The 15271-nt window shown below is 36.8% G+C and overlaps 1 protein-coding gene across 1 annotated transcript; it reads right to left on the reverse strand.

Moving 5' to 3' along the window:
• Positions 1-1482: 1482 nt before the first annotated feature.
• LOC306858191 (diphosphoinositol polyphosphate phosphohydrolase 3-beta-like) lies at positions 1483-12639 on the reverse strand. Its single transcript, XM_079398612.1, has 5 exons — positions 12272-12639; positions 5296-5406; positions 5118-5162; positions 4922-5009; positions 1483-3549 (listed from the first exon to the last, which is right to left on the reverse strand). Exons 1-5 carry the CDS (start codon positions 12365-12367, stop codon positions 3356-3358), a joined length of 534 nt encoding a protein of 177 aa, XP_079254738.1. The 5' UTR covers positions 12368-12639; the 3' UTR covers positions 1483-3355.
• Positions 12640-15271: the final 2632 nt, after the last annotated feature.

Here is a 15271-nt window from a genome sequence, read left to right on the forward strand (position 1 = left end):
TCTGGAGACATACTTGGCCACTCCATCACCTTCAGCAGCAAGGCAGTTGTCATCTTGGTGGTGTGTTTGGGGTGGTGGTTTTGTTGGAAAACAGTTTTTGAAGGGAGGGCAACATCTTCTGCTTCAGAATGTCACATGTTCCTCAATGAACCACAGCTCCCAGTACCAGCAGTAGTCATGCAGCCCCAGACCATGATACTACCACCACTATGCTTGAATGTAGGCAAGACACAGTTTTCTTGGTACACCTCACCAGGGCGTCACCATACATGCTGGACACCATCTGAGTCAAACAAGTTTACCTTAGACTCATCAGACCACAGGACATGGTTCCAGTAATTCATGCTCTTGGCCAGGTTGTCTTCAGCACTCCTGAAAGTCTTTGCAGGTTTTTTTTTTTGTGAGCCAGCTTCAGAAGAGGCTTCCTTCTGGGACAACAGCCATGCAAACCGACTTGTTGCAGTGTGTGGCATATGGTCTGAGCACTGACAAGCTGACCTTCCACTTCTGCAACTTCTAAAGCAATGCTGGCAGCACACATGCATCTGTTTATTTGAAGCCAGCTTCTGCACCTGAAGCACAGCGCAAAGATTCAACTTCTTTGATCGACCCTTGCGAGGCCTGTTCCGAGTGGAACCAGTCTTGGTAAACCTCTGTATGACTCTGGCTACTGTACTATAACTCAGTTTCAGGATGTTACCGAACTTCTTATAGCCTCGGCCATATTTGTGAAGAGCAACAATTCTAATTCTCAAATCCTCAGAGAGTTCTGTGCCATGAGGTGCCATGTTGAACATCCAGTGGTCAGTATGAGAGAATTGTACTCAAAGAACCAAATTTTAACTGCTCTAAAACAAGATACACAAATTTGTATGGTCCTGTCAAGCAGACAAAAACATGAACGTGGCTTTGCATGGTTAAACGATATATAGCTGTTATCACTTAGGGTGTACTCAGTTTTGTTGCCAGCTTTTTTGACAATAATGGCTGTATGTCGAGTTATTTTCAGAGGACAGTAAATCTTTACCGCTATACAAATTACACATTGACTACTCTAAAATATATCCACGTTTCATTTCTATAGTATTGTCCCTTGAAAATATATACTAAATTGATTGCCGAAATGTGAGGGGTGTACTAACTTTTGTGATATACTGTAAATACAATATAATTTAAATATTACACAATAGTAATAAAACTTATATGGGAAAAAATGTAAAAATCCCATATTTATTATATTCCATATATTTTGTACTTTTAGTGACCAGCGCATGTTTCTGAATGATATGCTAATAATAATACATAACATAATATCATATGTGTGTGTGTGTGTGTGCGCGCACGTGTATATATATAAATACAATTATTATTATTATACCCTATAAAGTTTTAAGATGGCAGATGAATGATTAGAAGTTTGCATTATTTGTCTCATGATTCATCAGAAAATGTCATCATAATTCATCACAATTCACATTTCTTCCTTGTGATACAATCTTTATTGACAAATAAAAATATCCATCCATCTGTACAGATTACAGTAAACATACAGAAACTGTGGACCCATTGGCATCTCAGAACAGGTAAGATAGTTAGTCTGACTCACAAACCTGTAAATCTACCCAAACATTGCTCAGGCCTAATGTAGTTTACAGTTCACGCCTCACAAAGTATCAGAATTCATTGCGAAAACCCGAAATATTAGACTGTACATCTCATGTGGCGAATAACTTCACCATAACACTCCTGTTTGTTGTTTTACTGAAGGACATAGTCCAAATGTTTTAGGAAATGTACATTTAGTTAGTTAGTTTTGCTGTTGACACTTCACATCTCAGTGTAATCTAAAGGAAAGTGTTATTTGTACATCCGCTCAATCCAAATGAACGACTGGCACGGACTTGTTTGTTTTCACATATAAAAACACATACGCAGCATACAGCAGATCTGAGATCAGCCCACTCACAGCCACTGGAGAAATGCATTCAGAGCAGCATCCATCAACAAATATTCATCAGTGTTTCAAACAAAAAAACAATGACAGTACAATGTGTTGTTAAAGTTTTAAAAGAGGAAAAAGGCACCCAATCCTCACATCTGACAGATATTCAAGGCTTTGCTGGTGCCAAAAAATCATTTAGGTTAATCTCACAAAACATTTACAGCTCATATTTCATTTTATATATGTATATATATATTTTGAATTATTTTATTAATGTAGCCTATTTCAATGACCATTTCGACCATTTTTGATATTGTGATCTATAAATATATAAATAGATTTTTTTGCATAAAGAAAATGAAAGCTATTTTAATGATTTCTTATTTCTTCATCTTCTTCTTCTTCAAAAAAATACACACATACATAATTTTTTTTAATTTATTTTGTGATCTTAGTTCCCATTTTTAATTGTTATACTTATTAGTTTTTAATTACTGCAATACAGTATTTATAGTACAAAGTATTTTTTATCAAATCATACATCATTCTTTGCGCACTATAGTAATAACAATATAGGAAAATGTGTCATAAAAATTCAAACGGTCTTAAAAATAGGCTGCTTTATCTTTAATTGTGTATATATACACATATATAAATATGACCTGTACCAGTTCCATGAGATTTACCCGTTAGCATTTCTTCTTTTCTCTGACAAAATTCACAGTTCTATTCTTTTCAAAATCACCTAAAGAAAGACCTCATAGAAAGAGTTAAGAGCAGAAAAGATTAATACATTTGCAGTTTAGTTAAAAACCATCATACGTCATTTGTCATCTTCAGTCTTTTAGTATATTTACAAACGTTTGTTTTTTAATCAAAACATAAAATGAGATTACGACCCTCCTGCTCACCAACTAATTCCCAGAAATCTCATCGAACGGATACTCTGATGCTGTCAGGAATCCAGTTATCCGTTCAGGAGCAGCAGTGAAGGTGGCTTTTAAAGGGCTCGTCTGAGTCTTAAAGGGAAGTCTGGGGTCAAGACAGCGCTAACAGACTGAATTCAGAGAGGTCAAATGCTGAATAAGCTGCGAGGAATGAAACGGACATTCCCTATGTCACAATCCCAGAATGCCGAGCTCTGCAGGTGAGAGTGATGGAGGAATAATGGAAGTGCACTTCCATGTAACTGGTTTGTAAAGCTGGTCAATAATTATTATTCCATTACAACAACTAAAACCGATCAGCCGACAGTAACCGACTTAAAAAATAAATGGTTTGGTTTGTCCCTCTAAAGAACGTCCCAAAGGTGCCTAAGAGGTGCTGTAAGGGTCATAAAGGCCCTGGAGATATGCGTGGGTGGTTCATGTAGACAGAGGAGTGTTGATGTGTGTGTTGTACTGTGTGTGTGTCCTATCTGCGTGCGGCTGACGCCGGAGGACTGAAGAGCGGTGTGAGGGTGCTGGGAGATGTTTGGGGCAGGAGCAGGTTGCCGTTGGTGGATGTGCGATTGATCCGCAGGCGTCTCAGGTACTCGGCGTGAACAGGTTTGTGGCTCTGCAGGACCTTGATGGCCTCATCGATGGGAAACCACTCGCGCTTCCGGCCTACAGGACAAATACTGCAGCATGAGCAAAATACACTGTAAAGACTGTAAATATTAGAAGATTATGAATAGATACAGTGCCCTCCATAAGTATTGGAACAGTAAAGACAAAATTGCTCTGTTGGCTGTGGAGTCAAGACATTTGCAAATATGATTAAAAGATGAATATAAGACAAAACTACAGAATGTCACATTTTATTATTACCCGTTTCAAAACATATATGTTTTATCAAATAAATAGAACAACACTTTTAGAGTTCATCCCACTATCTGATGTGAGCATAAGTATTGGGACAGTTGAACATAAGGCAGATATAAAAGATTAAAAGGTATTATTTAGTTGCAGATCCCTTGCACACAATCACAGCAGTGAGTCTGTGACCCATAGACATCACCAGACTCTTGCTCTCATCCTTTGAAATACTTTTCCCAGCATTTAATGCAGCCAATTCCAATTGTTGCTTGTTTTGGGGAGTTTCTGCCTTTATTCTCCTCTTCAGCTGGAGAAATTCATGTTCAATCAGATTTAAATCTGGAGATTGACTTGGGCAATCTAAGACTTTCCATTTCTTTGCCCTTATAAATTCCTTGACTGAACTGGCAGGGTGTTTTGGGTCATTGTCCTGATGCTATATGAAGCACTTCCCAATGAATCTGGTGGCATTTTCTTAAATATTGGTAGGTAAGATGGTTTTGTACCCTTCCAAATTCATTCCGCTACTGTCATCATACATTAAGTCACCAGTAAAGTTGAGAGGGTCTGTTCCAGACACAGCCATGCATGCCCATGCAATGACACCACCTCCACCATGCTTTACAGATGAGGCTGTATGCTTGGGATCATTGCAGTTCCCTTTTTTTTCCTCCACATTTTTGCTTTCCCATCACTTAGATAAAGGTTCATCTTTGTCTCATCGGTCCATAAACACGGTTCCAAAACTCTTCTGGTTCACCTTTGTGCTTTTTTGCAAACTCTAATCTTGCCTTTCTATTTTTGGTGCTTGTTTTCTTTTATAGTTTTGCAATAAAGATATGGATAAATTGAATTAAATTTAACTTAACTGTATTGAATTGTATTTATGGGGGCAGTTTAAAAATAAATCTAATTTGTGTTTTTTGGAGATCTTGTTATCATTTATATTTTTGCAAGGAACATATTAATTAAATAATGATTAAAAATATATAAAATTTAAAAACAAATGCAAATAGATGCATTTTTACTTGTGGTCTCAGACTTATAGACTCAACAGCATGAAACCAGTGTGTGTGTGTGCAATATACATGAAGTCAGGATCAATCAGCCGAACAATCAGGAGACCCTGAGGGTTAAATACCTTCAGATCCATCACAAAAGAAGCAGCACACAAACTCACCAATATTGACTGAGTCCTCCCAGGCATCCAGCGTCTCTGTGACCGTCAGCACATACACGTATGTCCGGTGTTTCCGGTCCTGGTTCTGCTGTTGTTGAAAAAAACTCTCAGTATGAGGGACTGTAATCACCTCATCTCTTAATACATCCATTCAGGAGTCTCAACCGTCCAATCAGGAGCGGGAGAAGAGCCTTACCTCAAACACGCCAAGCAAACGTCCTAATTTACCCTTCACTCCAGCCTGAGGGAGAGAGAGAGAGATAGAGATCAAATCCACAACATTCCTTCAATTAGCCATGAGACTCCCAAAGTCAGGTAAATAAGACCAGTAAAACCTTGACTGCTAGAAATGATGTTAAAAGACTTTGTGGCACCTCCTCAAAGACCTCCCGTATGGCAGCTCCACACGGCTCCTCCTCCGGCTCCATTCCTCCTCCAGGAACAATCCACTGATCTGGGTTTCGACTGCTGCTGACCAACAGCACCTGCAGAAACCAGCGGAGAACTGATTCAGTCTCAGAGAACTGTGGGATAAATAGCCAGAACATTTCTGCTTTTAAAGCCTCTAGTCTGCTAAGTTTCCATCATAAGTGCTTTACTGTAAACACATTTCCCACTGCCATGCAATGGGCCTTTATCACACTTCTGTATCCAAAAAGAATGGCAGTGGTTATAGCACAGGATTGTTGTGATTTATTGGTGGTTTGTCACAGATACTTAATCAAAACACACCAATCTCTGTTTGCAATCATTTATTGGGATTAAAAGTCATGTTATTTTGACGCAAATATCTTGATCTATGGTATTTTGTACTTGTAATACTTTAAAGTCTGGCCCAGTGTTGTTTTATATATATATATATATATATATATATATATATATATATATATATATATATATTTAAAACTATAGTTTTAATTAATATTTTGGATTAGTTCTTATTTTTATATTTTATAAATATATTTTTTATAAATATATTAAATATATTATCATTTTAATTTTTATTTAAGTTTTAGTAATTTTGTAGTTTTATTTTTATAATTTTTTTCCCCAATGTCTATATATTTTTTTTTTATTAATTTTTTAATTTAAATGTATTAATTTGGTTATTTTAAAACATTAAGTTAAACTAAGTGAAAATGTTTCCTTGGAATAAAGGCTGGAATAAAGTGAGTTTAAGGTTTTATTTTATTTCAGTTAAGTTTATTTTATTTCAAATTAAACTTTTTCATGGTTTTAGTTTTAGTTAATGATAATATCCCTGGTCTGACCACCTTTTCAGAAATGACCAAGAATACAATACAAGCAAACTATCATATTAAAGAGCATTAGACGGTTTTACATGACATAAAACATTAATTACAAGTAAAGACGTCACAAATTAAACAATGTTTGCATTGCTTTCCTGAGCTTAATAGTTTTAGTCACTAATAATAACCCTGGTGTGAGTGACTTCTGACAGATGGATGCTGCAGAAGTGCAATTGTGACGGTACATCTTACTCTCTGATTGGTTAATCCTCCAGCCGCTGATCGGCCCTCAGGTGTGTCCTGCACTAAAAGGATTATGGGATTGATTGTGGTGGCATTGTGACATCACGTGCGTCTGTCAAGTTCATGACATTTGCTGTCACCTGGCATGTTCTGGGCCAGACTGATGTTATTTTTACGACGTGCCACATAGCTGACCACGATGAACAGGTCACCTGCTTAAAAAGAGCTGGCTTGAGATCGTTACAGAAACCACAAAAGAAAGCTTTCTGTACACAGGATTTGAATATATATATGTGGTGTCTTAAGGTTGTGTGCTCAAAACACACTCACAGTTCTTCTATTTACATGCAATTCACCTAAAACAGTTGTTTTCTTGAAACACGTTAGTCCAGTTCTGGTTTCCCACAGATAACCAGGGCAGGTCACACATGACCATCAGAATCAGAATCAGAATCAGAATGAGCTTTATTGGCCAAGTATGTTTACACATACAAGGAATTTGTTATAGTGACAGAAGCTCCACAGTGCAACAGAAGGACAGTAACAGGACAGGACACAGGTAATGAAACAAAATAACAGGAAATAGCCAATAACCAATGTACAAAGCAGAAAAAAAAAATAAAAAATACACAATATATAATATATAATATAGGCGACTATGTATGTACAGGTCAAGTATGTGCAAATTAGAAATGAGAAAATAAAATAAAATAAGTGAGTGTGGTGAATGGATAATGTATTAGTTGTGTGTTCTACGTTTATTTATTGAGTGTTCATGAGATGTATTGACTGAGGGAAGAAACTGTTCCTGTGTCTGGTCGTTCTGGTGCTCAGAGCTCTGTAGCGTCGACCAGATGGTAACAGTTCAAAGAGGTTGTGTGCTGGATGTGAGGGGTCCAGAGTGATTTTACCAGCCTTTTTGCTCACTCTGGATAAGTACAGTTCTTGGAGAGTGGGGAGGGTTGTACCAATGATTCGCTCAGCAGTCCGGACTACCTTCCGTAGTCTTCTGAGGTCAGATTTAAACTTCCTGAAGACCTGGCACACATCGTCTTCGCTGATTTGAATTGTAGGTGTGGGGGAGAGAGGGGTTGCTGGAGGTGTGAATGGTTGTGTGGAGGGGTGTTCTGGGCGGGTGTGGGGTGATCGTTCAAAACGACAAAAGAACTCGTTTAAGTCGTCTGCCAGGTGTTGATTCTCCAGAGTGCTGGGGGGTGGTGTTTTGTAGCTGGTGATGTCCTTTAATCCTAGCCACACTGAAGCCGGATCGCTGGAAGAGAATTTGTTCCTGAGCTTGTCAGAATAATTCCTCTTTGCCACTCTGATCTCCTTTTCCAGTGTGTATTTGGCCTGTTTGTACAAGACTTTATCCCCCTTTCTGTGAGCATCTTCTTTGGCCTGACGGAGCTGTCTGAGTTTGGCAGTGAACCATGGTTTGTCATTGTTGTAGAATAGATGAGACCATCAGCTTAAGATACAAAAGAGCTTATTTTCAACCACTCAATCAACAAAACAACTATGACCTGTGTGTTCTTGCCTCTCTGTGATGAAGTACAGTACCATACAGTTCAAGAAAAGTGCATGACAATGAAACCTCTTATACAAACAGGTTTGAGAATCACTCAAACACAACCAGTAATTTACAGTCCCATAATTCCACCCTGCCGAATCTCATGAAAACACATGCATATCATAATTGACCCCAAAACAACAAGAACAAAACAAGGATAATGTAGAGTCAACCAATCATTATTGCAAAACAAACTCTGAAATGGTGATCAGGACTTAAAATTGAGGGGTTTTGTATCTTATTGCATGGCTTTAAAAATCAGTCTGGAATAATTTACCAAAAATAAATAAACAAGTAAATAATAATAAAGTTAATCTGGACTGATACACACACACACACACACATCTAGTTGTAAGTACATTATATATTTGCATTATTATTTATGACATTATTTTATTACACTTAAGTACATTTTTAAATTTCAAATGTTTTTTTTCTAATTTTTTAATTATTTTCAATGGATTATAACTTTTTACATTGAGCAAAAGGCAATAAAACAGAACGCTGTACATATAATTCATTATTTAAAAATATATTGTTGATTGTTTTTAATATAGAATTAATTTATATATATATATATATATATCATACATAATATATTAAATAATTATAACACTAATAAAATATATATAATAGTTTTTCACATTTTTCACTTCATAGTCTTAAAGTCAGCTTGAAATCAAAATCTACTTTTTATGATGTATCAATTTGCGATGGACATAAGTAATTTTTTGTTCAGAAATTCATCACATTGCTGTAGTAAAAATGGATGGTGAAGGTCATTTCATGTTGACATGAAGAGGTTATCAGTGACGCATTAAGGATGTTTGTAATCAAAACAAAGTGGGTGCAAAACATGAAGGTGTTTCATCAGGTGTTTAATTAATATGATGAAATCACAGCCACTTGAATCCAGCGGTCAGAACCACAATGATTAAACACTAGAGCAAAGAGATGAAGTATCATATTTATTTAGAGTTAAATGCACAAACATAACAGATCTGACATGATTTTTTTTTGCATGTAAACTCACCACTATCTTTCATATCAGGATGAATAAGATTATATTTTAAAATCTAATTTTCTCACCACACGACCAGAGTTTTTCGGTTTCTGTGACTTTCACCCAATGTCACCGCAGCACAGCACCATGAACTTAGTATAAGGACAAACCCCCTGGAGCAACCCTGAGGTTAAGCGTCCTGTTTAAGGACACACCAGTGTATTTCAGTTGAACTAACCAGCCTTAACCACCACACCACAAATAGACCCCGACAAGAAAAATCTATCATCACTTAATAAAAGGTCAGGTGACTACAGTGAACTGCCTGGTTGAAATCATTCTTGAGTGCATATGGATGTGACTATTTTAGCAGTGGCATGTCACAGTTATTCTAAATATGCTGTATGTTTACAATAACTCAGATTCTAGGAAAACAAGCATGTATTTAATAATAAACATGATGCTAAATGGCGTAAGGTACTGACATTTGGCCTGATTTCCTGGAATTAGTCTCATGTTTTAAAATATTTTGCATCACTGATTTTTGTTTATTACACTGTACTTGCTCATCTTGATTATTTGCAATATCCAAAAATTAATCTCAGCTATATTATGGTTGCTGAATAAATGCAGTTATGGTACTTCTGTGCTACAACACACAGCTTTTTTGTTAATTATAGTAAAACAATAGGAATTTGAGGAAAAGCCTCTTAAAGAGATAGTTCACCCCAAAAAATTTAATTCAGTCATTGTTTACCCTCATGTTGTTCCTAACCTATGAGTTTATTTCTTCTGTTGAACACAATGAAAGATATTTTGAAGAATGTTCTTAACCAAATAGTTGCTGGTAGCCATTGACTTAAACAGTATCTTTCAATACTATGGAAGTCAATGGCTACCAGCAACAGTTTGGTTAAACACATCCTTCAAAATATATTATTTGTGTTTAAAAGAGGAAATAAATTCATATAGGTTAGAAACAATTTGAGGGTGAGTAAATAATCACAGAATTATCACTTTTGGGTGAACTATACCTTTAAGAGTTTTTTGTGTATGATGTAGAACGATAAGTGTGCACATGAGTTGATATTTTCTTATTTTATGCTTAAATGAAAGTGCAATAATTCTTATGCAACGCAAAAAGAAATTTCTTAAATGAATACAATCATGATTAATTTAACCATTATTGTGCAACATTAATCTGTGCTATATAAAGTGTTATTGACTCTTTAGACACCTGTAGAATTTTATAGTCATGCATTTTTGAACAACTGTAAGCTTTTGTATAAAACAAATCATTAGGATGATGTTTAAATTCTGCTAACATGCTTTCGGTCTCGCCGTCGCTGATTGCCGCTGTGGTGAGAGACTGAGTCTATGAAGTGCGCTGAATGGGAGGGATTTTGACTCATGCGATCGCTGATCCTCTGCCCCCTGCTCACCCTCTTTCACTCCGACACAAAGAGTTCTCCCTCACATATACAGACATGCACTGACTGTGGATCAGTCTGGAGTTGGAATGCAGTGCCAGGACTGTTTGTGGAGCTGCTCTGAGATCAGCAGGCATGAGCGAAGACTAAAGAGTGGGTATGAAGCAACCCCAGATTTACACCAGTAATCCCACACGACAGCTCCAACAATTTAGATTCTTCTCTTTGGTTACTTGGATACAAGGAAGTGACAGAATGAAGGATTATCAGAAAAGCAGAAACCTCTGAAAATGGCCACTTAAAGGAATAGTTCACCCAAAATGAAAATGTCCTCACCTTCAAGCCATCCAAGATGTAGTTGAGTTTGTTTCTTCATCAGATTTTGAGAAATTCAGCATTCCATAACTTGCTTAGCAATGGATGCTCTGCTATGAATGGGTGCCGTCAGAATGAGAGTCCAAACAGCTGATAAAAACATCACAATAATCCACGCCACTCCAGTCTATGTCTTATAAAGTGAAAAGCAGCATGTTTGTAAGACACAAGTCCATCATTAAGACGTTTTTGACTTCGAACCATCACATCTGGGCAAAAAAAAAAAAAAACCAGTCCCATTCACTGCAGAGGATCCATTGGTGCGCAAGTGATGGAACGCTACGTTTCTCTAAATCTGTTACCTTGAAGAAACAAACTCATCTGTATCTCCAATAGTCAACACATTTTCAGAAGTTTTCATTTTGGGATGAACCATTCCTTTAAGCACAAAATTCACTTGTGTGCATCAACGCTCATATATCTTCAACATGTTAATAATTTACAAGATGCACTCAAGGCTTTACTGGTCGCCAGCAAGATGATTGCACTCTTTTATTGTCTCTATTCATATTAATTACACATTAAACACAAAAACTCATAAAAAGCAGCTCTCTTTGGGGCTGATACGAGATACTCAGCAACAAACCCATAGAAGAAGAAAATCCCAAATGAGTTGATATCGCGACAATGTTTTTTTTTAAATGAGATTTTTCAAAAGGTGTCACTGGGTATTATATGCCATTCAATCTTATATCTTTTCATGACAGTCCTTTGTCAGAAGTGGAGGAACCTGGTGCAGCTGTATACATACATAAACAGGGGGAGTTTCAGAGAGCTGCAGTCTGACCTCCTTTTATTGCATAACTGCACTACAGAGGCCCAGTGACCACAGTCTAAAGTGCCTTTAAATCATCATGGGTGACAGGGGACGAACATGTGTGCAATGACAAGATAGATAGCTAGATAGGGCAAAATAAAGTTTTGATCCAGTTTTCTTATGGGTTATTATGCAGTTGAAACTTGACTAATGAGGATGAATGGGATTTTGGCCAGCACAGGGTTGTGTGACTGAGATTACAGCCCTGGATGAGAATTAAATGAACAGATGTGCTCTAGATTACACTGAGCAGTGCATGCTGCAAAAACTCCACTTTCTAAAAACACAATGATTATCTGATCTCAGATTTCTTTCCAGCACTCCAGATGTAAACAATACTTTGTCTGGTGTGTCTGTAACATTATAGTGCATTATTTGTTTTGTGTATGTATTGTATGCTGATGCACTGCACATTTCCAAATCATATCATCAGTCTATGTATCTACGTATCCATCCATGATGAAACACAGCGCTGATGTAACGTTACTAGATGGCATAACTCTTAAATACGCAATAAATACATATTTACTCTCCAAATATCTGTATGCTCACATATATTCTGGCTAGGCCACAGGTGAAAGCGTCAGTGCGTGCTGATACACTGATTTATCATCATGTCTGGTTTAGATAACGACGTTAATATCTCCGTAACGTTAACGTACCTCATCCTCCCGTTCGTTCTTGAAGCACAGACACGCCGCCCGCCGCTTGAATCCTTCCCGGTCGTAAGTCCGCGTCTGGTTCGGTTTGAACTTCATGCTGAAATCCTGTCGGTCCTTCCGTAGATTTATCCGACCGGTCAGCGATGCTCCGTGAACGGCCCGAGCTCCGTGAGTCACCACCGACGGCGAGAGGCAGACCAGTACCGGGCTGGACCGAGCCTACGGGTTTGCGTTGGTTTTAAATCCAATTTAAATCATTCCTCCGTGTTTAGTCCAGCAATTTCGAGTCTCTAACGACAACTCTGCATTCCGCGGTCCATTCCCAGGTCAAAATATCTCGTTTTCCCCGGTATATATATGCGTGTGTGGTGGGCCGGGTGCGAAACATACGCTAGTACGTTGACGGCTTGGTACTTAATATTCATGAGATAAACCGTCAGCATTGGAAGGTTACCAGGCAACGTCAGCATATATTAATCAACAGCGTTGACCATTGGAAGGCAACTCCTCGACGTCATCAAAAACTAATTAATATGCATAAGCGACACCTTGGCCGTAGTAGGATTTGAACCGTGGACTGCGCTCACACTCGCCCGTTACCGCATTACTGTCACTTATACTGCAGCTAGAATTACATCATGTCTTATATTTTACTTTCACATATATTTATGTATTAACTAATATTAATATAAAAATAGTTTAGACAAGACACGTATTTTGAGCATCAGATAATTCATATCATAGACACAAATCAGTTGATCACAAAGATAAATCAGAATGTTATGTTTTTTTAACAACGTTCTCAAAACGTTTGAACAAAAACATTTATACATTATTTTTTTAAATGTTACTTGTTTCAGAAAGTTCACAAGTAACGTTCCTAAAATGCTTTTTTTGAAACATTTTGAAAAAATAATGAAAAAAATCGAACATTTCCTTAAGATTTTCTCTAACATTTGCATAACCTAGAAAAAAAATGTTTTTACAACCGTGAAAAAAAAAAAAAAACCTTTTCAGAAAATAATTTTGGGGAACGTTAACAAAATGTTCTTTGAACATATTTTAGTTAGCTGATTATTTACCTGTGTTCCAACAAATTATGTAGATGTTATGAACGAAAACTACACTAATGCAGGAAATAATTAATACTAAATAAATACTGTACACCATTCCCATCCATACAGCAGTGCATTAATGCATTTAATGTAAATTAAATAAAATTAAGTAATTATACTATGGTAATACCATTTGTAAATTTTTCATTAGTGTAGTGCTGTTAATGACAACCTGGAACACTGGACTTTGGCATAGACACTGATGATTGAATTACGATGATGACATTGTTTAACTTTGACAAGAAAAGAATCTGACAACATTTTTTTGTTATCACTGTGCAAACTTGACGAAGAAACAGTTTGGGAGAGAATTGTCATTAGCAGATTTGAGTGAAACTAGAGGCACTTTTAATGACAAACACTCAAAGACTATTTTCAAGGTAGGTTTACTTGTAAAATCATTAGTTTAATTGGACATTTGACTCAAAATAGACCTGTGACAACTTGTCCTATAATATTATCACCATTAAAATGATAGAGAATATTTTTTCTTGGGTGGATTTAGTAACCTAAGACAGGGATCACCACCCATGCCTGCAGTCGTCATGTCTTTAATGAATTAATTACAGACATCTGGTTAGTGAGGAATGTTCTGAAATCTGTTGCATTAGCTTTAGTGCTAACATGTGTCATGCTGACGTAGAACACAACCTCAACTCAACATGGGCCAAACTCGTTAAGCACATTAATCAGACAACAGCACAATGGAAATAATGTTGGGCATCAGCTCAACAGATTTTGAGACAGAACAGAGAAGTGTTCACGGCCTTAATGAGATTACATGGCTCTGATCGGAGCAACAGCTGCCACACACTCACTGAACATGACTTTTAATTCACATTTATTGAGCTGCACGAGAGTTACCCTCTTGTTTTTGTAGAATCAGAAACTTCATAATGAATATGAATATGTTTACTGTTCATAAATACTCATCTGTCAGTGCTAAATAGTAAATAGTAATCAGTTCTATTCGTGACCATATACAAACATTCTGACATTATTACAAGCTATGGTCACAAGGTCTTTAGAAATGCCGTAATGGTAGCCATTCAGACACTGCAGACATAACAAACGACTCATTAGATACGAGAAAACAGAAACAAGAGACTGTTTTGATTGCTCTCGATGTCCCAATCCTATAAACGGCCTGCAGACACACACAAACATACAGGATGGAGAAATGTGGAAGTCAGAAATAACTTGCAGCTCTGCTACTCAGACAGTTATATAATGTGTGTTTGGTAGAAGAACCGAGTCATGTAGAACAGAAGAGAGATAAGAGACACGACAGAGCAGCTCGATTCATAAACCCATCAATGAAGCTGTCAGAGGTCACTGCGGCTCAAATACAGTGATATTCTGAGACAACACTGGAAACCTGGGAATAAAAGTCCCATTTAAGAGAGACAGAACTCCCTTTATATACTGTACTGAAGAACTGACTTTTAATTTAAAGCCTAAAATTATTGATTTTAAATGAAGGAACACAATTTGTATTAAACAAAATATACGAAGCCTGTATTTTTATAAACTTGAGCAGCTGAGTGGATGCACCTTATGTTCATTTGTCATTACATACCAATTTTGCTCTAAAATGTCAAAAAACAAACAAAAAAACTGCAATTGTCCATGTGTTAGACCATCTAAATATATTGTAATTATTTTTCAGATGCTTCTGCCACCTCATCTTTGACAAAGTAATACTGTAACAAGTGTAATTTAAATCAACAAATTCTCTTTTGTATATAATAATATTAATCGGACTTCTCTCAAAACCAGATCAATTCTTTTCTATTTTTATATGCAGAAGCAAGCCTTCACATTAACAAACGATCAGGGCAGTACAGCCATGTTTAAGCATAATTCATAGTTGTTGAGATTAAAC

The sequence above is a fragment of the Barbus barbus genome (genome assembly GCF_936440315.1).
Source record: "Barbus barbus genome assembly, chromosome: 39".
Lineage (NCBI taxonomy): Eukaryota > Metazoa > Chordata > Actinopteri > Cypriniformes > Cyprinidae > Barbus > Barbus barbus.

Bases quoted from the DNA above. Each gene is read 5' to 3' on its own strand.
- LOC306858191 (XM_079398612.1), bottom strand. From the start codon at position 12,367: ATGAAGTTCAAACCGAACCAGACGCGGACTTACGACCGGGAAGGATTC. The intron at 5,010-5,117 runs GTAAGGCTCTTC...TTTCAACAACAG, and splicing joins GTTTGCTTGGCGTGTTTGAG to CAGAACCAGGACCGGAAACA. The intron at 3,550-4,921 runs GTGAGTTTGTGT...TTTGTCCTGTAG, and splicing joins GGAGGACTCAGTCAATATTG to GCCGGAAGCGCGAGTGGTTT.